Source organism: Teleopsis dalmanni, chromosome 2, assembly GCF_002237135.1.
Source record: "Teleopsis dalmanni isolate 2A chromosome 2, ASM223713v2, whole genome shotgun sequence".
In the NCBI taxonomy this organism is placed as follows: Eukaryota; Metazoa; Arthropoda; class Insecta; order Diptera; family Diopsidae; genus Teleopsis; species Teleopsis dalmanni.
In genome coordinates, this window is record NC_051847.1 from 88187647 (window position 1) to 88215353 (window position 27707).

General features: G+C 30.0%; 1 protein-coding gene across 1 annotated transcript; it reads left to right on the forward strand.

The window, feature by feature from the left end:
* The first annotated feature begins 31 nt into the window (after window positions 1-31).
* Window positions 32-27444, forward strand: LOC119675008. Its single transcript, XM_038086169.1, has 5 exons — window positions 32-39; window positions 113-297; window positions 15088-15310; window positions 15692-15784; window positions 26598-27444. Exons 1-5 carry the CDS (start codon window positions 32-34, stop codon window positions 27127-27129), a joined length of 1041 nt encoding a protein of 346 aa, XP_037942097.1. The 3' UTR covers window positions 27130-27444.
* Window positions 27445-27707: the final 263 nt, after the last annotated feature.

The window sequence follows — 27707 nt, forward strand, 5'->3', positions numbered from 1 at the left end:
AGTGCAAAAAACCTCTTATCAAAAATGCTTAATGCATAAGTAAAAACAGCAACTTTAGCACTTATTTTAAAAAAGTTTTTAACATTAATTTTTTTTCTCTGTTTAATTTCAGGTCACCTTCCGAGCGTTCCGGCAAAGGCTGTTGCGGTCAGTGGTTCGCAGGACCACCGTTACGCGCTTTAATTGCTGTGGTTGCATTGGGCGGCGTTGCTTGTGCTTTGGGTGGTGCAGCGCTTGGTGCCACTGGCTTAGCTGGTCCACCAAGTTCGCACTTGACTGCAGCACTGCTGATGATAGGTGAGTTGCACTTGTAATTGTTGTTGTTGTTGTTGGTGTTGGTGTTGGTGTTCCACTTATTGCTGTTTTGCTTATTGTTGTTTTTGTTATTGTATTTTAAATTATGTAACACTCTAAAAGGAAATCGTTGTTCGAAATGAGTCCAATTACTCCGACAATGCCGTGCTGGTATTGTCAATAAAACTCAACTTCAAAAGGTGTCATTTGTTAACATAGTTGACATACATTTGCTTTTACTCTTCCAACCAATTATCTACTTAAAAATACATTTTTGTTTACATTTACAACAATTACCGGAATGATTGGGTGTCTTTCTGCAGTCCGTTGCTGTGTCGGCGTATCCGTCTCAATAACAAACTGCACAGATAAATATTGACAGTGTTTTCATTTATGTAAACTGTAGTTTTTTTTATAAACATTTATTCAAAGTATAGAGCATAGTTTACCTTATTCAGTTTTTATTTAAGTTGTTTATTTATTTACTTTTGTTATAAACAAATTTTGCTCATGCTAATTTAGCTATTATTTAAATAATATTTAGTATAAATATTGAAAAAAAATTAATAATTATAACAATGCGAGTAAATCAAATATTTGATGAACAAGACATAAGTACTCTCTTCATACTAGTGTGAATAAAATAATCGAAAATATTCAAAATTATTCAAAAATATTCAAAAACTATTCAAAAATGTTAAAAATTTGTTTTTGAAAAATTAAAAAGAATATACACCCCAATTTTTTTAGCATGAAAAAGACATTTCTTTCCTTACATCTACAATATCTAAAGAATACGATTTTCTGCCAGTTATAAAGATGATGTCTTTATGATGTCTTGGGCTTCAAAACGGAATTCTTTCCTTTTCGGTTTTCGTTCCGATTCAAAATAAAAAAAATTATTAATTCCATTCCAGTTTACGCTCTCATAACAATGTCGGTTTTTTTTCGGTTTTATGTTCAGTTCTGATCCGAAGTCCTGAATTTTTTCCGTTCTGGTTTTCATTCCGGGTCAAAACATAATAATATATCGGTTCAGTGCTGGTTTTCATTCCGACAAAAATGTCGGTATTTTCGGTTTGGTTCCGGATCGAAGTCCTGGTAATAAGCACCACCCGTAAAAGTCATACTAATTGCTAATAGCATGCTTTATGGCTGTTAAATATATGTTTATTAAAAAGGTTAGATGTTAGATAAAAGGTTAGTGTTGCTATTTAAAAATTTTAAAATTTGGCAATAAGAATTTGATTTTTCTCAAATGCAAAACTTGACTGTTATATTAGCAAAAAAATCTTGTATGAATAAAAAAAATACCTCTAATTAAGGAATTAAAAAAGAGTAGTATATTCTTCTTTGATGGCGTGAGTTTTATACATATAATATATATGTACGTATATTCGTATGCGGAAAAAATATTAAACCCTGATGAACTAGTTTAAGTTCTTCAAAAAACTATTTTTATACTTTCAATATATATTATATTAAGCCTCCCTTTGGCTTAAATAGGAAATAATTCAAAACTCTGGAGAAGAAAAAATGGACTTGAACTTATAAGTCTATATTATATTAAACAATGTTAATTCAGTTTATAAACTCTCTTTACTGTGGATTTATATACGCAGATTCTTTTCATATTAATAAAAAAGTGCTTTTAAATAGCATAAACATATATACATAACTAACAATAATTTTGTTTAATAGAATAAAGTTTATGGAGAAGAAAAAAATATGATTTTAAATAAAAAGCAAAATAATAAAATCTTAAAAAGTTCTTTCAAATGTTTTTCTTTTATTTTTTATAAACTTCAGCTCGCGATTTAAATAAATAAAACCAGATTTTTAAATAATGACGCACACATCTCCAAGTACTGTACAACTTACTCTAGCATAATACCATTTTCATGTTAGGAAAATAGGCATATACCTATTTATTTGTCAGCAATTTGTATTCTATAGCAAATCTTAGTTCCTTAAAATATTATATTTTACGTTATTATTATACAGACGTATTCCATAAGAAATATAGACTATTTACGTAGAATCGCCAGGTATTTCTGTTTAATGCTAAATATCTTAATTCGTTTAATGAGATATTAGTTTCATACCGGATTGTTTTTCTCCAGGTGGTATGAGGCTCCTATTGCCTTGAGGATTCCGGTTTAGATTCAGTCCGGTTTATATTTCTATTTAAACTGTTAATATTTTGAATATTCGGCTGCAGTAGGTGATTGGCCTAAAGAAGCCTATGTTGGTAACAGAGCTGCTGTCATTAGCATTGAGATCGATTTTTTTTTTGAGTCGCGAAATTAGTTTCCAACCTTGCCCTTTGCTGCTCAATTACTTTAACCATTTTCTATTAAAGCAAAATGATAAAAATGGTTATTCCACCGATTTTATATTCGATTTTTATATTATACTCGTAAGACATCAGTACTATTTATTGCTGGGAATGTAATCATCAAAAATATTTTGATATTATTCAGAACTTTAATAATTTCTTAATAGATAATAAAAGAAAATGTAAATCATAATTATATTTTAGCATCAAAAAGAAATGTTTTGTTCTTTTATATGCATCTACATTTTAAAATCTAGCTAAAGTAGCTTTTATGATGCTAGGTCTCAGGTTTAAATGTATATCTCGAGAATCAGTTTTGTTGCATTATCTACTTTATGTATTAAAAATATATTGTTACATGCAAAAATATATATATGCCTTAAGTAAATTGACTATATTCATTATAAGCATAATCAATTTGAAGGTAAAGGATCAAGTCTTTGGTTCTATAGCTTATCTGCAAGACTCTATATTGATTAGAAATAAGTAAGAAAGTTTTAATAAATGTCAGAAAGAGCAGGGAAGAATATATATTTATATACATATACCTAATACATGTCTATATAGATGTCTATATACAATATATCTTATACAAAATTTAGATGGCATTAAATATATGTTGAAATTGTATTGCAAATGGTTGATATTTAATCAGTAGATGAGCAAAATGCTACTACTAATGCTTAAATTGTGAAGATTGTCATTATCTTCACAATCTTTTTTATGTAAGGTTATGTACCTTAAGTCGTCATGATGAGGATCATTGCAAATGCATCAAAATTAATCAGATTTTTATATATGATGTATATAATACTGAAAGGGTTCAGTTGCTTTTCATTACCCCTCCTGTATGAGAGCATAATTAAATATAAGTAATAGTTATAAAATGTAAGTGCTTTCCGCGGTTTTTGAGGTTCCTGATTAAACCAGCACAATGAAAACTAATATACAAAATGATTTGTTAAACCGTTTTAATTTCATCTTATATAATTAAACCGAATACTTACCATCTTCCGCAGATTTCGTCTGCTTATTTTCGGTTTCCATTTGCGAATGCTTAGCATTGCATAACATTGCATTTGATTAAATGAATTTAACCCGATTTCAGACAATTTTCGCTTTCATGCGCAACATCTCCGACTAATGAAATTCATGCTTCCATTACGTACCGCTTTATTCATTCCATTCATTATTTATTATTCAATCTTCAGTTTAATGGTTTTAGTTTATTTTTTCATGTCATTTAATTTTAATTTTTCTAATTTGATTTAAAATGTCATAACCGAGTTAATTTTCTCTACTTTAACGAAATCAACAAAATTATTTGTTCAATTTTGCGCATAAAAGCCAAGCCAAGCCAAGCCATTGACTGAAAGCTGAACTCAAACTAAACGCACGCTTCAGCTTTGCGGTTTCGCTACAGATACTCCGTCAGGTTTATAAACTTCGTGAGATACTCACAACTATTCAAAATTTTAAGTGAAGCAAATTGAAATATCATACTTTCCCGCTGAGATTATTTTAGCTTTACTTTGCATATAATATTAGGTCTTAATTAGGTGGAAAATCAAAAGTAAACTTTAGTGTAGCATAGATAGTACTATAGAAAGATGTACTATAGGTATAGCGTATAGTTCTTGAGTATATATGAATGGCTTCTGATACTATTGTAAATTTATTAAGTAACTGATGTATGAATATTTTTGGATTTCTAGTAGAATTATGGTTGTTAACAAAAATTGGATACCACAGAAACTATAAATAAATTAAATAAATTAAAATTTGCAAAGTTTTGATGTAACTCTGAGAGCCTGCTTTCTCTACTATACCTTTGTTCTCTTTGCCAGCTATTTTACTAAGTACTTCAGAATTATGAGCATGTTCACAGTTTGCGAACGTTATAAGTCGATTTCGCAGTCGTAACTTAAGTCTTAAAATTAAATTAGTATGAATTAAGTGATCAAAGTTCATGACTTAAAAGCAACTTATTGAGATTTAACTTAAAACTATGTTTAATTTTTTGTATACAGATAATTAGCGCAAGTAGACAATTTGACTTGAATCTAAATTGTGAGTGAAAAATGTTTCTAATCCAACTACCGAAACCCCATAAGCGTTCACAATAGAATGGCTTAACTCTGTGGTACTATTTGAATCTATATTTCTTTATGCTATTTTTAATTGAGAAAATAAATTTGTTCTCGATCTGTAATTATTTACTCTATTTTTAAGATCCAATCAAACATGTTGATATTAGAGAACTATATTAATAAGTCAATATCGTTTTAAATAAAAATCGCGTTTAAGTAAAAAAAGATATACATGTTTCCAATGGCTGAAGTATATGGTGGTAACGATCAATTTTGAATTTGCATTAACATATTATATGATAATAATATGATACAATATAATATAACAATGTCTAATGTATAAAATACGACAAATGCTAAAAGTATATTAACTGCCAAATATAATAAAAGAAAACCACATTTTTAGAGTAATTTAATTACTCTGGCAAAATATCTAAGAACACTCTAAGCCAATCTCAAGTGTTATATATTTTGATAAAGATTAACCCATTCGAAATACACATAGAAAGTCAATTTTCAGTGATTCACTCGGCTTATAAATTAAACAAAACTGCATTTTCAGAGTAATTTTGATACTCTGGCAAAATATCTAAAAGCACTCTAAACCAATCTCGAGTGTTATACATTTTGATCACGATTAACGCATTCGAAATACACCTAGAAAGTCAATTTTCAGTGATTCACTCGGCTTATAAATTAAACAAAACTGCATTTTCAGAGTAATTTTGATACTCTGCCAAAATATCTAAGAACACTCTAAGCTAATCTCGAGTGTTATATATTTTGATCAAGATTAACCCATTCGAAATACACCTAGAAAGTCAATTTTCAGTGATTCACTCGGCTTATAAATTAAACAAAACTGCATTTTCAGAGTAATTTTTATACTCTGTCAAAATATCGAAGAACACTCTAAACCAATCTCGAGTGTTATACATTTTAATCAAGATTAACCCGTTCGAAATACACATAGCAATGTAAGTGAATCTTGAGTGATTCAATCGGCTTGTAAATTGAAAATGATATTAGTAAATTAAATTACTGTCTTTTATGATTAGTATCTTTTACAACAATTCTCGTTTTACGTTCTGTTTTAGCTTGTCTTAGATGTCTTAGATGTTAGCTATAGACATTGGTTTTTTGCAAAATGATATATATTTAAATTTAAAATAATAAATATTTATATCTTTCAAAAAAATTCATTTGATTATAGACAAATCTGTTATTTTTAAAATCTTCAAATAACTGCTGTACTTATTTTCAAAAGCTGGTATTAATAACCAACTACCGTCAGCACTAAATAAACCGTTCGCAACATTGTAGGGTGCAAATTTTACTTGCCAACTCTTGTAATTTTGTCAAGTCGAACTCATTTGCAATGTGAAGCATTGCGCATTTCTACGCATGAGTTTCTTTGCTGAGCTGACGTAGTTTTGCCAATTGTGGCCACAAAGCCTCGATTTTATTTATGCATATTCGCTTTTGGAAATAAAAGTTAACACATTAAATAAAATTGAAACCGAGCCACAGAGCCACAGAGCCGGGCCAAGCATCTGCAGCTGCTCTAATATCGTCAAACCGTCAAACCGAGCCGGCAAAAGTGAAAGTTTGAGGCGCGCTGCTGTGATTATTGTTTGGGAAGTTCCGTGTTGGTGAACCTTTCTCCTTGCGCCGCGCGGCCACTTTCTTTTGTGCGGTTTTTGCAGTTCAATGCTGCAGTGCTTCTGTTATTGGACTTAACTACAAACCGCCCACTAAGTGGGTTAACTGCCAGTTTGATTTTATTCATCTTTTTTTTTTTTAATTTTAAACCTAATGTTTATTTCTATTTATTTTTATGTTTAAATTTATTTTAGCCACATCGCATTAACAACATTGTAAACTTGTATTACCATTTAATTAAGTTTTAAAGGCCACATTCAATTACGTTTTTAATTTTGTTATGTTTCGAAATCATTAAAAACGAGAAATACGAGTATTCAATTTCGTGCATTTTGATTTGAAGTGTCTATTTTTATTCCTAATTATTTTTTTTTATTATTTTTTCTATGTCAATTAAAATCCAAATATAAAGCAATGCTAATATAAATATATTGGGGCTTATACTTATGACCATAGTTAGTAATACTTATACGCTTATTTTTTAATGTCTGTTATGTAATTTTGTTGAAGCTTAAGTTCCTGTTTAAGCCTTTATGTCTTTATAGTTCCACCATTACCTTGATTATATTCTCCAAGCACTACCCATAAATTTATTAGTGTTCAAAAGAGTATATATTTTTGAGTATAAAAAATAGCAAAACCTCATCGAAAAGATTAAAATGAAAAATTTATACTAGTAGTAATTATTAGTAAAGTAGGATACTAATAGAGAATGCAGAGTATAGGCCATGCAATTCAGGACTAAGCATATTTTCCTTCCAATACTAAAAGAGAGTGCGGAGAATAGGCCATGAAGTTCAGAAACATAGATTAAGTATATTTCGTTTCCTCATATTAAGAAAGAGTATGGAGTATAGTCCATGCAGTTCAGAAACATAGCCTCAGTATATTTTTCTTCCAGATACCAATAGAGAATGCAGAGTACAAACCATGCACTTTAGAAACATAGACTAAGTATATTTTTCTTTCAGATACTAAAACAGGGTGCTGAGAATAGGCTATGCAGTTCACAAATATTGGCTAAGTAATACTAAGTAATACTAAAGTAATACTAAATACTGGCTAATTTAGTTTCTCTTATGTAAAATTTTATTGCTAAATTAGAAATGAGGAGTAATAATTTTCAATGAATAACCTAACAAAAAAAAATTTTTTTTAAAATATCAAATTGAATTTAAATTAATTGAAAAAAATTAAAAAAAAATTGTGTTGAAATGTAACAAAAAGTAAATATTATTAATATATCCAATTCCTCAACAGCTGGTTTATGATTTCGTTCTAATAGAACATGGCAAATGAATTTGTTAACAATTTATCAAAGCAAATTAACAAAACTCAAAGTTGGAACACACAAGTCACCTAAGGCTTTAGATCAGTTGTCTAATGAACGCTGACTCTGAGCTTCAAATTTGGCAGGGCACGAGTTCAATCTCCGGTACTTGCAGTCTCAAAAAACTTGTTTATGAATAATTAAGTACAAGAAATATTTCCAAGACCACTGATGATAGTCTTGGAATTCAATTATTTAAAGTAATATAAAAAGAATTTTTGTTGTTGTAGTTCACTACTTTTCAAAACCTCTCCACCGAAATTTTTATTTTTTGGATAGGTATTTTAATTTCAATTTTAATTATTTGTAGAATGTAAAATTATATTCAAAATTAAAAGACTTAAAATTCACTTTAAGACCCTTGCATTTACAGAAACTGAAAGTTGACAATATAGAATTAGTCTAAAATGCAAATTCTCCAACTCCCTTAGGCCTCGTATCTCTTAAAAAATACGAGTCATTGTATTTTATAAGAGGACTTTATTGAAAAGTTTTGGTCAAATTGGATGTGATAAAGTCCACTTTTCTGAATCCGTCCTGTTTGTAAAATAATAACCCATATATAAAATGAAGTGCATGTAATTACTGTTACTAGTAATGATAATTATCGAAAGATGATGGATCGTAAATATGAATGGCAAAGTAGATATGATTACAGAAATTAAAAATTATAATTATTCATAATTGTTAGATATGAGCAGAAATCCGAGGTGTTTGAGAAGTAGGTTAATTGTCACATAGAAGTATAGTGAAGAATTCAATTCTGTAAAGAAATACAAAGACGCAACAAGAAATTATATTGTTAAATCGGTTTGAAATAATTTTTAGTATGTATTTAAGATACTCCTAGTTCTGCCCGAAGAATTACATAGTTTAAATGAAAAATAAAAGGAGACCCTGAAATATATTTATGGCTAATATTGGAAAGAGTCTTGAAAAAGGAAAGCTTTAACGTTAATATATAGCTTAAGAAAGGCGCTTAAGAAAAGGGGGCGGGTAGTGTCGAAAAGTGACAGAGTATATAAATATCATATTTTTCTATTTTTGATCTGATCCACAACTACGATAGTAAGCGTCACCTATCAAATTGGATAGTAAAAGGAAAGCAAGATGAATTAGTTGCTTTGTTCTCTTATAGTTGTAATTATTGATAAATTATAACTATTTTTATGACACATATAAATATTTGGTTTTATGTAGAATATAACATGTAAGCATAATTTGTATTAACATATTTGCAATTTAATAAAAAATCAACTATTTCTACGTCACAGAAATATCTGCATGGTATTTATGGTATATATTCTATTTTATTATTATTTTATTATTATTTTATAATGGCATCTCATTTTGTGTAATTTTGTAGGCCTATTAGCTAATAACTTTTACGGTTAGTTGTTTTTTAAAGAATCTTTCTTCTCTTTCATGTTGATGAATCTGAAAAATATGTCAACCGAAAAGTAATCAAAATTATTAAAATTAATTTTATTTTTTTTTATCATTATTATTATTATTTTTTCTTGTTTCTGGCTTGTGCATTTTAATTATCAAAAAATATATAGCAGCATTTTTTGTTTATTTTAGAGAAAATAGAACAAACTTTCGTTCTAAATTCTACGGTACACTGAAGCTTATTTAAAATCCACAAAAGACTATGAATTAGGACAGAAAATTTGAATTCATTTCCCATTTTTCTATTTTAATGTATTTCCACCCAAAAGAGTTTATGTATCTGTAAAATGCGTTATGAAAATATACAAATAAAAATGAATGAAGATGAAGAATATTCTAACAGAGAGTTTGATTTAGATTTTATATAAAAATTTTTAAATTTAAGATAAATAAATATAAATATATAGTATGGAACTAATTTTAATAAATAGCAGGGAATCAGTGATTATTTATTAAAATATTTCTTTTGATTTATTCTTCATATTTATGGAATGGTTAGGTAATTATCATCACAAGATTTTAGCTTGAGCAATTTATACTTCGTGGAATCATGTTTATAAAGATAATCCTGAAACTCTAAATACTTTAAAAATATTGACGAACATATGTCAAGTAATGGCCAAGACCACAGGTCGTCAAAAATTACTCTGAAAAGGAATACTCTAAGATGTAACGGCAACCCTCTATATTGTCTCTTCAATAAGAGTCGTATATGAATTTCTGGTACTATTTATTTTCACTCTGTTCCTTAAGGAATGTAATTAATATAATCAAATAACATTTACCTTATGAATGTTAAATTTTTTAATTATTTTAATTAATTACTTATTCACCTTATTACCTACTTTGTTATAATAGTAGCCAGTTTCATATCTATAGCATATGTTATAGAATGGGACTTATCAATCAAACCAGTGACGAAATGGGTAGTTATTTGTTGATATTGTATTAATAATTTTAAAAATTGTTTTAGTAGTCATTGTACTAAACTTATACTAAATTAGCTAACTAGTCAGTTTTTCTCATCAAGAGAGTGTAAGTATCATCAAGAATGCAGATTACTTCTAAACCGTTATCCTTTAGTACTTAACAAAACCAAACTAAATCGTTATTATTTACTTGAATTGTTATTTTGACATAGGACAAGAATATCTAAATACTAATCAGTGAATCTTTAATATTTTCAATGAGATCAGTATTTGTCTTTTATTTGAGAATTTGGTTCCGATACAACTATGACTTACTATTTTGAACTAATTTTTGTCATAAACTGTCTAGCCATAGCCATAATTTTTTCACTTTCTAATTCCTCATCTTAAGTTACAGGTTTTTGGGCTTATAGTGGCTGTAGAACGTCGGATAAGAATTTTATATGTTTTCCATTACGTATTCTAGGTGTTATTTAAATTGTTTATACAAGCGGATTTGACATATTTCAGACATACTCTGCTTTTCTTTATGCCAAGATCCATTACGCTTTTGCAGAAAGTACTAGTGTGATCAAAATAATAACAGTGATATACTGAAATGAGTTTCTAGCATTTTATTCAATTTGGTAGGAGATATCATTATAAAGTATTTAATTACAGTAATAACTAATGCCAAAAACATAGGTCTTCACGTAATAGAAAGAAAAGATATATTAAAAATGAGTTGTGCTTTCATTAAAACAGCTGGAATAAAGTAAGACAATAGATTTTTACTACTGGATATGATATGAGTCTGGATATGAGTCTTTATTCGTTGAAGGAATTATATGGATTATATTATAGATTTATTATTGTATGTATTATAAAGATTATATGTACATATATAAATTACCGAATTTTCGATTTGAAACTGTTAGTAGAATAGCTACAGTTCGCCGTTAATCAATTTTTCTTTATCTGACTTGACATTAAAATAGGTGCCAAAAAAATGCAGTGTTGACTATAAAAATCGACTGCAAGCAAAAATAAGAGATAATCTTTATATCTTGCACTTTTGGATTCACTATACATGCTTATGCGATATTAATTATAATTTGAAAGGCGTCTAATAATTAAATAAAACAAAAATGTTATTAATTAGTACTGATGTACTATAGTACCATAGTTGATTTAATATTGCGTGAAATGGCCTAAATCTGATTAAATTTAAATTTAAATTAATAACTAGTTGCTTTTTGTTCGTTTTATTTATTGTTTTAATACCGTATGCACTAAAACTAATTTAATAAAAAATTAGTATAATATAAGTTTGATTTATAAAAATAAAACAATTAATTACCTATATTTTCTATAAGAAAATTTTCCCTAGAACTCGAAAATCATAATGGTTTTTTTTCCTAAATACCGTTTTCGAGTTATTTGCGAAAAATACATTATTTCAATTATTTTTCAATTTCCCTATAGGCAATATAGGTCTCGTCTTTGAAAATTTTTGGCTGCAAACTAATGTTATTTATAAAGCCAATCTTGGTCGCTTCTAATTTATGCCTGTTGATTTTTTTTTGGTTGATTTTTAAAAAACTGGTAGCGCTGTGTACATCTCATGTTCTTCACACTAATTTTTTAGACATGTTACAAAATAATATACAAAATATGGTTCTCTTATACGTGCAATAAATATTTAATTTTAAATTTACATAAAAAATTATGTCGTAACTTCGCAGAATTAAGAGTTATGCATGTTGGCCGAAGAATAAATCACCGCGCCAAGCCCATACCGAACTCAGGCCTAAAAGCTGATTTTAATTGTAATAAAAATAACGACCTCTCGGACATAATTTTAATTGTTCAAGTACATTAACACAACGTGAAATGGCCACTTAATAAATAATTTACCATTGACGACAATACGCATAATTTGAGTCGGAACGGTGCGGTTGCACGCCACATGTAGTCCCGCGTATCTCTTCAAATGCAATTACTGCGCCGTTGTTGTCTTTTGCGTTAATTATTAAAAAAATACTCAACAATAATTTTGCGTACGAATTTCGAATTTTATTTACACGCCATTATATCTGCTGAGGCAGTTCCGAATTGGAAATGACGGACAAACTTGAAGTCACTCACAAATGCGTCCGCTGGGGGTCGTTCGTCTATTTTCAGAGCCGCGCATTTGCGTTTCGCAAATGATCATGTCGGAATTGCCTGTGAAACAAACGAAAACATTTCATAAAACAACGTCAACGTCAGATTATGTCAACTTAAACCTTGAACTCCTGGGAAGAAATATTTATTTAGGAAAAATTGTCAAGCAAACGTTTTTTTTTTTTGTTGATTGTGTTTAGTATCTAATATTGTATTTGTTACAAAGAAAATTTTAATTTTTAAATAAATTACATTGTAAATGTTATAGGAAAAACAGTTCCCAACGTTGGAACTCGAGTTCAATGTAGCCTCTAGAAGACTCTTTGACAGAAAAAATATTAAATACTTTAACACTTAGGGATACACTTTTTAGGGAACCCTGGCAATAAGCCACACACGATTGATTGATTATTATTATTGAAATATATTGATAAAATATTTATATTTATATATAATACTTAAGTATATTATAAAAAATGCATTTATATCTATCGGCTATTGACTTGAATAAGATTTCAAAACTTAGTCTATTAGCAAAGACTATCGGATTGACAATAAATCAATATTGGGCAATATTGGATCCATTAGACTATAGTTTATAGTCAAGTCTAGTCTATAATCAATAGATTATAGTTTATAGTCTAGTCTAGACTATAGTCTATTGGATGAGAATTGTTTCTATGACAACCACTATGTTCACAATGTTTGATTCACTTAAAATTTACTCTGTTGCTCTGTAGTTTACTCTTTTCTCCGTTGTTTTGGGCTGTTCACAATTTTATTGTATTACACCCCAGTACTGATTGTTAGGTATCATTATTCAGATTGAGGAGTGTGTATTTTAACCATCCGTATTTGTGTTTTATGATATCATTTTGAGGAATATGTTGTGTTGTGCCTTATAAACCTTCGTTGCTTACGGTAATGGTTACCCAGAATTTAAGATTTCTCGCAGACATCTGATAAGAATTGTTGTAGGTTCATGTAAAACAGCAGCCGTTAAGAATCAGATTGCAGATTCATGCAGTAGTTTTGAATCGAGGCACGCATTGAAGATTTTAATCTCTCTAAACTCATTTGTACCCATAGGATCAAACTAACAAAATAAGTGACTGGCTAGTCATTATTCCATACAAAATAGAAATGGAGCAATACAGATAATGTCAATTGTTCTGAAGAAGGCATGATCCTACACAATTATGTCTATACATTGAAGAAGGCATAAGTACCCACACAATCAATCTGTCAAAATGAGTGACTGGCTAGTCATTGTTCCATACAAAATAGAAATGGAGCAATCTATGGTACATACATACATTAAAACCCGAAAGTGACGCTGTGGCAGTAGTACTTAGTTCAAGAATAATATGTAGGATCTTTAAGAAGAAACTTAAGTATTATTTAAATGGTAATATTAGCCAACATTAGAAGTGCACAGTTTAGTCATTACAACGGTTACTTTAGGTGAGGCATCATCATATTCTCGGAGAATAGAACTGCCATTCGAACATTAAGGTTGACTCCGAGTTGGTGTGAACTTATTTTTGAACACTACGCTGCTAGGCAAGGTCAATAAAAGCAACCTTCATTAGTTTTCTGAACATGCAAGAATCCGAAAAAAGGAGATGAACTCACCAGAAAAGACGTGTTTGTGGACTACAGCATAGGTAGATAATTGTGTAGAAGATTACTTAGAGATCAATAAAGATTGAACTGGAAAGATTGAACTCTGAAAGCTTTTTAAATTTCAAACACACTAAATTTCTATTTGATGACTATAATAGCGAAAGAATTAAATTCTATACTAATGTATCAAAAACTATATAAACCAACAGTAGTTAATTGGATTATGGACTGATACAGCAGCCTCAGGGTTAGTGAATTAAATCTCATAATCAGAAAATCAGACATTTTGCTTGGGTCGCCAAGTCACATACTATGAAACCATGCTGTACAAAAGACAAAAATATCTAGTAACATCAGACACCAGACAAATTAAGCATTTAGGTATAGTCGCATTACTTCTCACCAACAACAGTTGGTACAGCATATTGCGGTACTTCCTAATACAGTCCTTCTTTGATGGTGAATGGTAAAACATTATTGACTATTTTTATTCACGTTTTAAAATAAAAACTTTAATAATGGCTGCTTAAATTAGTACTGAGATTAGAAATGCCTGTTTTAGAGATGATACCAGTCATTGTTGTAACGAATTTCTGATATAAATAAAAAATTATTCCAACCCATGATCTCATAAACTACTTTTTATTTATATACTAGTATATATATGTACTAGACTATTGGTTTATATTGTGACCAATTATTTCTAATTGGTTTCTTGTCTTAAAATTTAATTTATTTAATTTATTTCATATTATATTCTTTAATTATAATTAATTTTTTTTTTAATTTAAATTTAAATAAATTAAATTAATTTTATTTTTTATAACTACAATTAGTTTTATCTCTGCTGTGTTCTTGATGGATTCAATGCATTATTCACTTCGATTATTTTTGATCTTCCTAATTGCACAGTTAGAAATCCTTTTCGAAATGAATTTCAAAAATATTTATTTTGACTGAGCATTAAAAATTAGTTTTTAATTAGTCTACCAGATTATTTTTATACAAATTCAATCAATTGATATGTCGTTATGTTGTCATTTAATTTCAATGTTTTTTTTGCATTTCCATATATGTAGGTAAATACATTTAACTGATTTATTATGCTTTTAAATTACTTTTCAACAAATCCCTTTGTATGCTTATTTCCATTTAATCAGCTTTCAGTTCATTGAAATTGATTTATAATTTGATTTTTTCTCTGTTTGCTTCTATTTGCAGGTGTCGGGGTTGTGCTAGTGACGGTCAGTGGTGCCGCTTGGCGTATGACTGCACCTGGCGGACCACCTTGTTTGGGCTTGGGTTCAAGCGTCGATATAGGTCGGTGCGGACGTAGACCGTGCAGCCGTGGCGGTGGTGCACCTCATGGACTTTTGTATCCAGAGTTTCAACATCGACCACCGCCGCCATCGTACCAGGCTAGCATGCAGGAATATCGATTGAGGTAAGTAAGCATTTCCACCTGCACGCCACTATTGTATTTTTAACGGGGTCAGTGCATTACTTCTCGAAACAAAAACAATGACTAAAAAAAACATTAGGTGCAATTTTTAATGTAAAACACAAAGAAACTGTCAATTAAGTTTGGTGTGACCACAAATTGTGGTTTGCGTGTTTTATGGATTCGTGCTAGATATCCTTTCTTTCCATGTCCTGCTGCATACATGCATTACAAGCTGGACAACAATGGAAGTACTTTGCGCAATTTTAAATGGAATTTAAATATTTCCGCTTACATGTTTAAGGATCATTTATTTAATTTGCATAAATACATTTACACACAACGAATGTTTAAATATTGCTTAATACTACTTTATTATTACAGGCTTTTACTATTGGACAGGGATCGGCAACATGGTGTAGTTCGTGGCAGTTCTCCACCTCCAACTTATCGTTCACATGCCGGAAGTTTATTGAGGTGAGCTATGCAGTTATTAAAAAAATTTTAACATAAGATGCAAAGTATTAGGCTTGGTTTTAAGGATGTATTAAATTTCCAACATGTGAAAGGTTATTCGGAAGTATAAATAACAATCATAGAAAGGATTTTTAAAACACTACCAACACCAGTGTATTCAAAACTTTTAATAAATTTAATGAATTACTATATTTTTCTAATTTGTCGACAATTATTAAATCGTTCAGAATTCATATGCTGGAAATATATTTTTAATTAGAACATATCATCGTCATTATTCCCATTTTCTTTGTGAGCTCTGAATGTTTATTTGATTTCAAACTTTTACTAATTAATGTTTACATATCCATTTTAATTTATTAGTGTAATGTGTATTAAAATAAATAAAATAATTGCTGATGATTTTATAATTGCAAATTTTAAAATAAATATTAACAAAAATATTAAATTTTATTAAATTTAATATTAAATTATTAATAATAAAATAAAAATAAGTAGTAATTTGAAAGGATACTATGATAATAGTAACAATAATCTCTATAAACTATATTAAGGACTGACAAGATACTGTAGATCAATTTATGATTGAATGCCTTTAATTAAATATATTTTATTCGAATTTTATTACCAACGTTTCTGTTGAATTGTTACCAAGATTTAAGACAGTAAGGATATACATAAAATGGATACTATTTATAAAATAAAAAAATAGTAACCTTTGGTTTTGCCTACGTTCTTGTTAAGTTCTTATTTTCGCCTTCACTGATATTTTAGTAAACTTACCAGCCCATTTTGTATTAAATCATACCGGCGATCCCAAGGGATCCACTTAGGCCACCATTTTGCATTATCTACTCATAATACTATTTTTAAACTATTCATATTAATTATATCTATTCATATTATATCCATTTATTATTTAGGGAAATTTATACCTTGGAACTTAGGTGCTGTCTTGTCTTAATTCCAGTTATTTTTATGGATCCTTAGGATCCTAAATAAACCTAGGAATGTTCAATGGCTTTGTTTTGTTCTATATGTCATTTGGAATGACTACTCTATCTTAAAGCTGTTCAAATCTATTATTTAGTTTTAAGCATTCACGGAGAGTGTGTTAAGATATTTAAATAGATATTCTAAAATAAATATTTAAATTTGCCGAACTTAATAACAGAAAGTCGAAATTATTTGTGCCGCCATCGGATGCAAGAGATGCGTTTTGCCAAACTTTATGGAGTTCGGTGAAAACTTAGGCCTGCAGAACTACATAATAATTGCCACATAGCATATGGAGAGAGAGTGCACCATTGTTTTTGTAATTTTGCAGTGGTTGCATAGAATCCATACCAGACATTTTTCTATGGAGTACGAATTTTGGTCAAAATTCTTGATTGGTGAAGTCACAAATTAATGAACGTTCAAGATCAAGAACATAATTGCATATTAACTAAATTTAAATTATAATTTTAACGGATGATTTGGCGTTCTTAATAACACTCCAACTCCAAATCGGAAAAATGAGGTGATAATAAATGCAGTTAACTTCTTAGTTATAAACACCTATGTAAATGTATAAACACCTATTATGGATATGTTTTTATGAAGATTCACTTCATAAAAACCGGCTTTAAATATGTATAGAAATGAGTGAAAATTATGAGGAAAATAATGAAAATTGATGGGATCTAATAGCTTTCTCTATCCATGTGTATAAGAACTATAACACGGAAACAGCGAGTGATTACAAAATATTAATCAAAAATATTGATGTAACTAAAGTACAGATAATATAAAAAAGTGAAAACTATAATTAAATATATCGGCTACTGTAAATTTAAATAGTTATAACTGGGACGATTTGTAAAAATATAAATAAAAAAAGAATTTAATTAGACGCCTATTAAATGAATCCGTAAATAGACCTGTAAAACCTACTCAGTCCGTACTAATTTTTTACTTACTTTTCTTACTTGCGAAAACTGTGCGTTACTATGGGTTAAAGGTGACTTTTCAGTGAGTTGTTAGTCACCTCAAAGTTCAAATATTTACCTATACCATTTCAACCAATGTTAGTTCCTCTTAACCCCAAAACAATGTTACCAGCTTAATTTAAATTTATTTTTTCAACATAAAATTATTTATTTTACTTATTTTTGTTTGTTTCGCTGACAAACTTATTTCAATTATGTAAACTTTTAGGCACGTCGAGTGGAGGCAACCACATTTCTATGAGTTGTTCACAGTTTGGTTTGGCCCATTGTGGTTTTTCCAGTGTTAACATTGACACATTGGGCGGCAAAGTTTTTCAAATTTCCCAAAAACTTTATCGTTTCGTTTTATGTTGCCTATCTTCTTTGTCTTCTCTTGTGATTTTGTTAATTTATTTACTTTTTTTGAGCCCTCCTTAGGTATTAGTTGGTATAAATTATGGCCCGTGAATGTAGACAAATTTTAGCTGAATAATTTTTAATTTATCGGTACATGAATACATGAGTTACAGTGTTGTAAAGCGAAAAGCCTGGAAAACAATTTCAACAGCTTCACGCCGCAATGATAAAGAAGTTTTCTTCGTCTTCAATTATTGATCTTATCTTGTTTTTCTAGTTGTTCTTTGTGAATGGAATATATGACACAAATTCTGAAATGTCTTCTCATTACTTAGCATGACTATTGCCTTTTGTTTGTTATTCAATGTAATTGTGATTGTAATTGTGGTTGGCACAGTGAAATTTCATTATTCCAGTTTAGAAAATTATTGTCAAAAATTGTATGGAGAATGCACTTATATGTCAGATATTCTCGCTTGAGCGCTTCCTGCAGCAGAATAGGGCCTAATGAATACCATAGCAAATGAATGCAGGTACTCTGATCTGTGCTGTAGGTAATTAAATTAATAAATTATATATATTATATTTGTGTTTATAAGTTAGGCAAACAGTTTCAATGTGTTACTTAACTATCAAGTGGATAGTACACTGCTTTATGATTTAAGAAATCAAAGTATCTTTTGCAAAAAATATAATAGTTCTTCTTTTTATAATTGAATAAATTCTGGAATAAGTTTCTAAAATTTTATAATAGCTTGAAAGTTGTCAGTGTCACACTCTTTCTAAAGTACTCATAAAATTGTTACTGCCTTCATACATACATAGAGAGTAACTGAAAATTACCGTTTGATTAAGAACCACACTCCAAACGAACATGACAGTATATGGCATTTGAATATAGCTAGATTTTTTAATCAACAATCAGAATAAATGCAATTTGAAGCAATTTAAATGACAACCAAAAAACGTTTCGGTATGGACCTTGAAGGCAGTTAAAAACCTGTCAACCATACACACAGAGATACATACCCGTACAACCGTGCAATACCCAGCTGTGCGAAGTCCTATGCTATGCTAAAACACAATTTCATTGTCAAACCAAAAAACCATGGCAACTTTTAAGGATAATTGCTGCTTTGATCGCATAATGGCTTCTAATTAGAAAAGTTTATTTTTTATTGCGTTAAAATGTAAAATGTAAAATGTGAAATTTCTTGTCTACAAGTAACAGTGTCGTACAGTAGTCTATCCTATTTAACTTCCCCATTCCATGACACATGGCCCCACCATGGCCGCACCAGCCGAGAAGCAAATGCTGTGCGTTAAATGCCAACAACGGCTTGATACGCAATCAAAATAAAATGTAGAAAGGACAATGAATATTTAAATGTACCTTGGTTTACTGAGCCAACAGAAAAAAGTTACACCCAGCAGACGCACTGAATTGCTCTACCGGATATGGTTTCGTTGGTTACAATTTTCCCAGCACTAAATAGGGTAAGCGTATAAAAATAGGGTTGGAATAGGGTTGCAAAATAGGGTTGGAAATAGAGTTTAACTTTTGTGCTGCTGCCAAAGTGTAACGCTTTTAATTTCTAACCAACTTTCTATTATCATAATCATTATGCATTTGACCAAAGACATTAGTCTATCGCCTGATTAGGTCCAGTTGCTTGTGCCATAAATAATAAACCCAAATTTATCTTATCTCAGTCATTAAAGTTGGTAATTAAAACTTTTGAATTATTTTGGCTTAATTTGGCTTAAATTGTAGTTTGAAAAATGTTCCTTTCAGTTCAGTCCTTTGAGCTAATAAGAATCATATTAGTATGGCATTATAGATTAAAGCTTGTTACTTTAATCGGTTGCTTGTGGTAGTCGTCAGCTAAGCTTTTGCTCTCAATTCCCGCAATGCTATTATTTAGAGTTTAAGCGCATTCATCCTGAATTATTTGTGGTAACATTTACCAAATTGCCTCTGAGTCCCATATGCGCTGTTATGTTGGCGTTTAGCAAATTTACGCGAGTGCAGAGCCTGCTTCCATATTTCCATACCTTGGTGAACTGGTGAACGCTGTTTCCCGTTGCATAAATAATCAATCAAAATGCAAATTAGCTGCTTCCCCATTACTTCTGCTCTTCAATTTGAACTTCTTATCCGGTAATTGCATGCCTCCTCCAGTATTTTTATCTTTTAACTGCTGTCGTGTGCTTTGTTCTGCGCCCAATTATAATGGATGCGTGATAAAGTAAACTTTATTAAATATTAAAATTAAATTTATGCTTGTGTTTACACCGAAATAATGACATTTTACTGTGGGTAGACGTTCAGAAGAAAGTTAATCAAGTTTTTCTACAAAAGGAAAATTATGACTGCCTAATACATTTCCTAAGAGCGGCTGCTTGGGACATGTGGATGGATATATAGGTACAATGATGTGTATGAAGAAAGTCATAAAACATTAAGTGGGAAAATATTAAATTTTTATATAAATTTGTCATATATTGGAAAATTTAATTTAAACTTAAACAAAGCAGGAAGATTAAAAATTTCCAGGAAAATTTTTTTTCCTAACTTTTTGTGCATCAAAGCCTTCATAGCTTAAAAATATTTCTGTTCTGGCGCAGGTATTCTATACTTAGCATATATTGTTCCTCTAACACGGCTTGAAACAAATGACTTGCTGAAGTATAATAAAAGCCAGTTTGTGAGATATTAAAATTGTCAGAAGGTTTTAACGAGTAAAGTCAAAGCACATATATTGAATAAGTTCAATGGCATTAAAGTACTTTTTCGTATCTTAGATCAAAGAATTCTATTCTAAAATTATATAGTTTTGAAAAGAAATGCACTCATGTAACTCGTTTGCTTGAGTCATAGAGTTAAACATCATTATGGTTTAGTACAATAATTTTTAATATATTAAAGAAAAAATTGAAAGTTAGTTAAATATAATTTAAAATTTTTTAATATTATGTTCCACTTGAGATTTTAATTAACTGAAAGAACTTGTAATTCCAAAACGTCTCATAATTACATTATTTTTCTGACAATTCGCAAGTCAATTGAAATATATGAAGCTTTGGATAGTGAACTTCACACTATCTACTTTTGTAACAGTAAACGTAAGGTTGGTTTGGAATGTATGTATATAGGATATAGAGTGTAATAATATTCCGATTTAAAATTACCATATTAGATATGGTACTGTCTATCCACCTCTTGATCACAAGCACTCCTTTTACATAAGCAGATGCGCAATGCTAGATAACTTATTTAAGATATCAATAAATGATTTCAATCTCGTTAATGAAGTAAAAAGTGATGTATTCTAAGAAGAACTTCACCCTCAACTGTCCTTTTTAATGAAACTTCCATCCATACGGCTGACAGGAAATGAGTTTAATTCCTTTATAAGGTCCCAAATAAGGTTTAGCATATTAAACCAATAGATTTTATTTACTTAAAATAACAGATTCGATAGCCAATCTGTTGCAATGGTCAGGTTTACTTTAGGATACTCTCTCCAAAGATAACAGAATAGTTCACTAGTGAACTTTTACTTTACACTTTTAATTGAATACATACCTATATACAAGTAAAAGCACAAACATGATTAAATACATATATAACTAGTTTTGTCTTAGTATCGAACAGGGATTATTCAATAATTTTCGCACTATGTAACTCTACTACATGTTATCAGTAAACATGTATTTTGCCACAATGAAATATTGAGAAGGTTAAAAGGTTATGTTTTCAACACCACTCAAATAATCATTGAACATTCCCTATTATTTTAATGACATCTAAACATATCGTTGATATCTTGATATCTCTTATCAAAATTGTATCCTAGCATCTTCTAGTATCCTACGTTTATTTGATTCTTTCTATGTAAATATTTCATATATAGCGTAATTCTGTGAATCTCTATTTTTTAAATACCGAACTCATGGGAATGCTATCTGATATCTATTTGATTAATGCAATGTGAATATTTAAGAATGTGAAGATATTTAAGATATTTAAGATTTAAGACCTACTATATCAGAGCAGTGTACCTTAAGTTTTTAAAGTCTAGATATACTAAACTTCCGATTCATCGTAATTTTCAAAACAAAAGCAATTTTCTTCTTCGGAACGTGGAACTAGTTTTGTGGTAGTAATAAAGTTATTGTATTAAAACCACAAATAATTTTAAGGGCCAATAATGCATTAATTAATTGTTAAGTTATTAAATATATAATATTACTTATAATGCACATACGAAATTGGCTCCTAGATATGTATATTCTTACGGAGGAGACAATAAAACTCTGTAAAGTAGGTTCTATACTACTTTTTATTGACGCAAGAGGGCTTAAAGACCTACTCTAAGCGCAAAAGGGGGCACAATAGAGCCGACAGTCGCAGTGCCACGTCCCCTAACAATAATAATAATGATATTTGCTATTAATACACAGCTATATATAATTTATATATTCAAAGAAATTTGTTTTCTTTTTTCTAAAGGAAGAAAAAGATAACAATCATCTGCAATTCTGATTTCAATATTTATTAAGAAAATAGCAAAGTCATGAACAGAAAATAATTTTTTTCTTATTAAATATTAAGATAAATCATTTCGTGACAGCCTTTTGCATACTTTTTCAGCTTTGTATCTCAATGTATTTCCGTCTGCTTTGTCAGGAACAATCTTTAGATTACATGCTCTTGTCAATGGATTCAGTTATTAAAAAGCACATAAAAACAGAAGCATTCAAATACACAGCAGAGAACATAAATAAAAGAAGAAAATCAATGTCAAAAGTAGGAAAATGTGGAATTTTTTTTCAGAATTTCTGAAGTAGTGTATGTGTACGTGTGTTTTCACATCAAGACATATCCTTGCTTGATAAATTGTTAGAAAAATTATAAACTAACTTTTCGGTAAACTCATACATATTCATTTTGAATGACAAATAGGCGCACCAGGATACCCACTGAGTGAAATGTCAATACTACAGATTTTTTACATCTTTCATATTGAATTTTGTATCTCGATCTGTGTAATGTGCCGTACTCATGGTGATTTATGAAGCATTATGAAGCATTTCTGAGTTGTTTAATTTCTGCACAAGTTGCAGAAAATTTCCTAAAAGTGTGCTTTAACTTCAATGGCCATCCTGTGTGCTGCCACATTGTTAACTTTTTGGGGAAGATAGTCCATTGCGGGTTATGAGCCTCATGTTCTCAATCTAATTCTGAGACTCCTCGTACTTGTACTTTTACGTAGATGTACTATACCATACTTGTTTCTATTTTCTATTTTCTATTTTATGTTTTCTATTTTCACTTTATAGCCAACAGTTTTTGTTGTTAATGCAATTGTTGCCTTTGTTAGTAGAGAGAAAACAGTTTTAAATTGCATAGTAAAATGTTTTTGCTTAAAAGTGTCCGAAAGTATATTAAAGGCTTGCCAGAAGTAATCCCACATGTTGAATATTTTGAAATTTTAGTACAAATAAACTTAATTTGAATTGCATATTCAGGTCTCAGCTCACATGTTCCACCCATGCCCCTGTCCGTGCTGCTCGTATCCATGCCCATGTCCGTGCGGATATGTAAAGTATTTGCTCTATGCATAAATTTTGACATGCACTCAAATTGTTTATTGTGCTTGGAGGATGCTCTTATCTCATTGCAACAAAAGGTTGCAGGTGATGCATGGCTAACCAACAAAATGGCAACGTGCACTGGAATAGCACATTTCCGTTGAATCATTTTACTCAACTTATTTGCACTTCAGATATGCTGAAGTTTGATAACAATAATTTTGAACTCTCTGTATAAATTTGTTAAATTGGCTTAATATGGTATTTTGTATTCGAACTTTGTAATAATACGTCTTCTCATATGAAATATGAAAGCGAAATAATTAGTTTATTTTCAAAACAAAGGCAATATGCTTTACCAAGACTTACAACAAGCAACATACAATCAAATAAAATTATATTACATTTAATAAAAAATTTATTATTTTTATTTTATTACAATTTTTAATGATAGTTAAAATTTTTTTTAATATTTTTCTGTTTTTATTTTATATTTATTTCATTTTTTATATTTTATATAATTTATTGTTTCAATGAACAAAATTTTTAATTTATATTTTTATTATGTTCGCTATTATTTTTATTATATTACTTTTACTCTTTTGTGACTGAGTGGCTTATCCCTGCCCCACACTAAGCTCTAACTACATTGGAATTCATATCGTTTACTTATCCTTCAACTGATGATGGACCGAAGGTCAGCATATTGTCCTGTTGCTCCTGAGGTAGACTTAAGGTTTGTTAGGGCGGGTTTGGGCAGCGTATCAACTTTTGTGAATAATTTTAGTACTCTGTCTCTGACGTAGTTATTCACTGAGTCGATCCTTAGATCTCTGTGCATGTCTTATGTTCTAAACTGCCATGGAATCCTAAATAGTCTTCTTACAGCCAGGTTTTGTGCTATCTGTAATTGCTTTATGGCACTATTTGAGGCTTTGCTGTATGTAACACATCCGACCAGTAGTGCTGGCTTAATTTTTTGAGTATATAGTAACTTTCTATTTTTGAGGTTGAAGTGATTATTATTGAACAGCGGTTTTAGAAGATGTAGAATTTTAGAACAGCTATTGCGTTTGCATTTCATGTGTTTATGCCAATTGAGTTGTTTGTCAAATGTGACCCTCAGATATTTTATGCTTTCCTTCCACCGTATCTCCGGCGATCACTCTTGGAGGATGCTGCCTTCTCTTTCGTGTTATGAATGTAGGCTTGATTTTATCATTGTTAATTTTAATCATCCATTTCTGGAAGTATTCCACTATGAGGTCTATATTTCCCTGTAAGGTGTTGCTTATATTTATGGCATACCTGTCAGAGTATATCAACCTCGTGTCGTCTGTGTAAAGCGCCATTGACAGGGGCGTAGGGTGGGAATGTCTGTAGTATATATATTTTTTTTATATTATTTTATTAAAATTTGATTTTAACGTAAATATGACAGTCGTGACTATTCTTACTTTAATAGAAACTGTGGTATTTAATGAAGAGGTTTCGAAAATTAGTCAACTACAACAACAACCTGCACAAATTTGACTCGGCACGATATCTGGTACTTGCAGTCTCAAAAAAATTATTTAAGATTAAATAAATATAAGAAATAATTCCAATAATATATTGAACTTTTTCTGTAAGAACTGTCAATCCATGGCTTAATATTTGCCGCTTCTGGTTGATATCGCAGTCCCTTACATTCTTTACTAGGTATCGTTCATTAGGTAGAACTTACTTCACTACTCCTATAGGGTCATTAAAATTTTGGAAATATCTTTCTACTAATGCCTACTTCACTTACAAAATTCTCCTACGTTATATGTTTTCTGAACTGTGTGGCAGTCTTTAAGTAATTTATTTTAGTTTTGACTTTTAGCGATTTGATTTAAAGCCTCTCTTCTTACTTTCCCGAGATCTTTCTAAAACTCACTGGGTTTTAATTCGTCTAAATTTTATTTTAAAAAGTCAACTACTATTTCCTGATGTCAATTCCAAATAATAATTCACTGAATGTTTTCCAGTACTTCTATTAATTGCATTGTTAAAAGTGAACTCTATTTCAGGCATTATTTTATCTAGCGAAGCTGTATGCTCTGCGTTAGTCATTTCAGCAATCATTGGTGCTAAACTCCGATTTTTTTGTCTCCACCTGACCATTCGCTTGTGGCGAACCTGTGGCGATTTTTATATGTCTATTATTACAACATATAAGAAAATAAAAAAATATAAGAACCACATATAGGTTAGGTTGGAGTGGTTGCCTTGTCTACCAAAGTCCACGTAAGCTAAAATAATGCTGATTGTGATACTACAGATAAACATTGTTCGTACTTCAAACTTAAACATAGTGGTTGTAGTAAGCGTTGTGTGCTTCTATTATACGCTGATACCTATAGACTATTAAAGATGAAGCTGGTTATGTTGAAACTTCCCTAAGATATTTCGGGCCATTATTCATTATATTTCATTACAGAGTCTTAGGGAATTAAATCTTTTCATATAAACTTTAGAGTTGTTTTTAAAATCCATCAATAAATGAGGCTCCCAATTCGAAAAAAAATATATTTTAAACATAAAGATGGATACAGGGATTTCTTTTTATTTTACAATAATGGCTTAGTTGCATATTTACGAAACCGTTACATCATATATTCACCATCGATTATACTATATTATTATTTAGTTTAAATTAATTAATTTTAGTTTATAAGATCCAATATTATTTGTTCATTACTAATTTATTCTTCAGAGTTAATATTCAAGAATACTATGTATACAATATACATTTGCTAACGTTGTACGTATACTTGCAAATATTTGCATATAAATAGTAATAAATAATAATAATAAATATAAAATAATAATATTGATAATTATTATTTGTTTTATAATTTTAGAGCTCCACTTACTACGACACTTCGAAGTGGTGGTCCCAGCAGTATTGGAGGTTCGGAATATAGCTTGCCACCCAGTTATCGTTCTCGTAATACCACACCAGGTACAATATGCAGTGAGCGAAGTATCGAAACCGCGCCCTCGGGACGTCTTCTGGCTAATGAAGACCTACCCGAACCTTTGAGTGTAGATCAATTGCCAAATTATAATTCAATTCAATCACGACGGTCAGCGGAACCCTCCAGTACTCAAACTCAAACACCAAAGATAACTGCGCTCAAATCGAACTCCTCAACCACAAACTCTACACATCAACTACGAACATCTGCCATAGTAGAGACGAATACAGAGCACATCAAAGCCCATGAAATTAACAGTGGCATAAATCAGATAACGAATGCCCAGAACTCAGATGAACATGGCAAAGATCTAATAACAATTGTCACCATATCACAAGGTAGTAGTCAGGCGACCAATGAAACCGGAAATCAGGAGTCTGCCGGAGAGCAAATAGAGATATTGGCTCATTTATAGATATCGTATAATTGATAATTAATATTCGCTAATTGTACTAAACTGTAATATATACGTATAGAAACCATTTAACCATGATTTAATATAAAAATTTACGTTAAGTACCTGCAAATGAATATTGCACACTCTCACCCAAACACTTGAACTATTTTATTAACCCAAAGGTATTTATTTTTATTTTATTTATGTTATATTATTATATATACTTGATACGTACTGTACTCGTTCGTATGTTAGAGGCAAGCGCATGTGCTTGAAAAATGAAACTAAAATATTTGTTGTTGTACTTGATTATGTAAAATTTATTTTTATAAAAAAAATTAATAAAATTACTAACTAAATGTCTAAAAGTAAAAAAACAAAGTATTAGTAAATTCCAAAAAAAAAATAAAACGATATAAATAAATTTTGTTAAAATACATAAAAAAGTTGAAAGGATTTTATGGATCAATCATTATAAAATCTTCTCGATAAGGATAATTAAATAACATACATATATTATATCTATATCTAATGGAACTTGAATGAAGCTACTTAGATTGTGAAACTTTTTTGTTGTACGCGTAAGTGTTTAACTA

Coding starts and splice junctions, on each gene's coding strand:
- LOC119675008 (XM_038086169.1), top strand. Junction 298..15,087: donor TGCAGCACTGCTGATGATAG/GTGAGTTGCACT, acceptor TTCTATTTGCAG/GTGTCGGGGTTGTGCTAGTG. Junction 15,311..15,691: donor ATGCAGGAATATCGATTGAG/GTAAGTAAGCAT, acceptor TTATTATTACAG/GCTTTTACTATTGGACAGGG.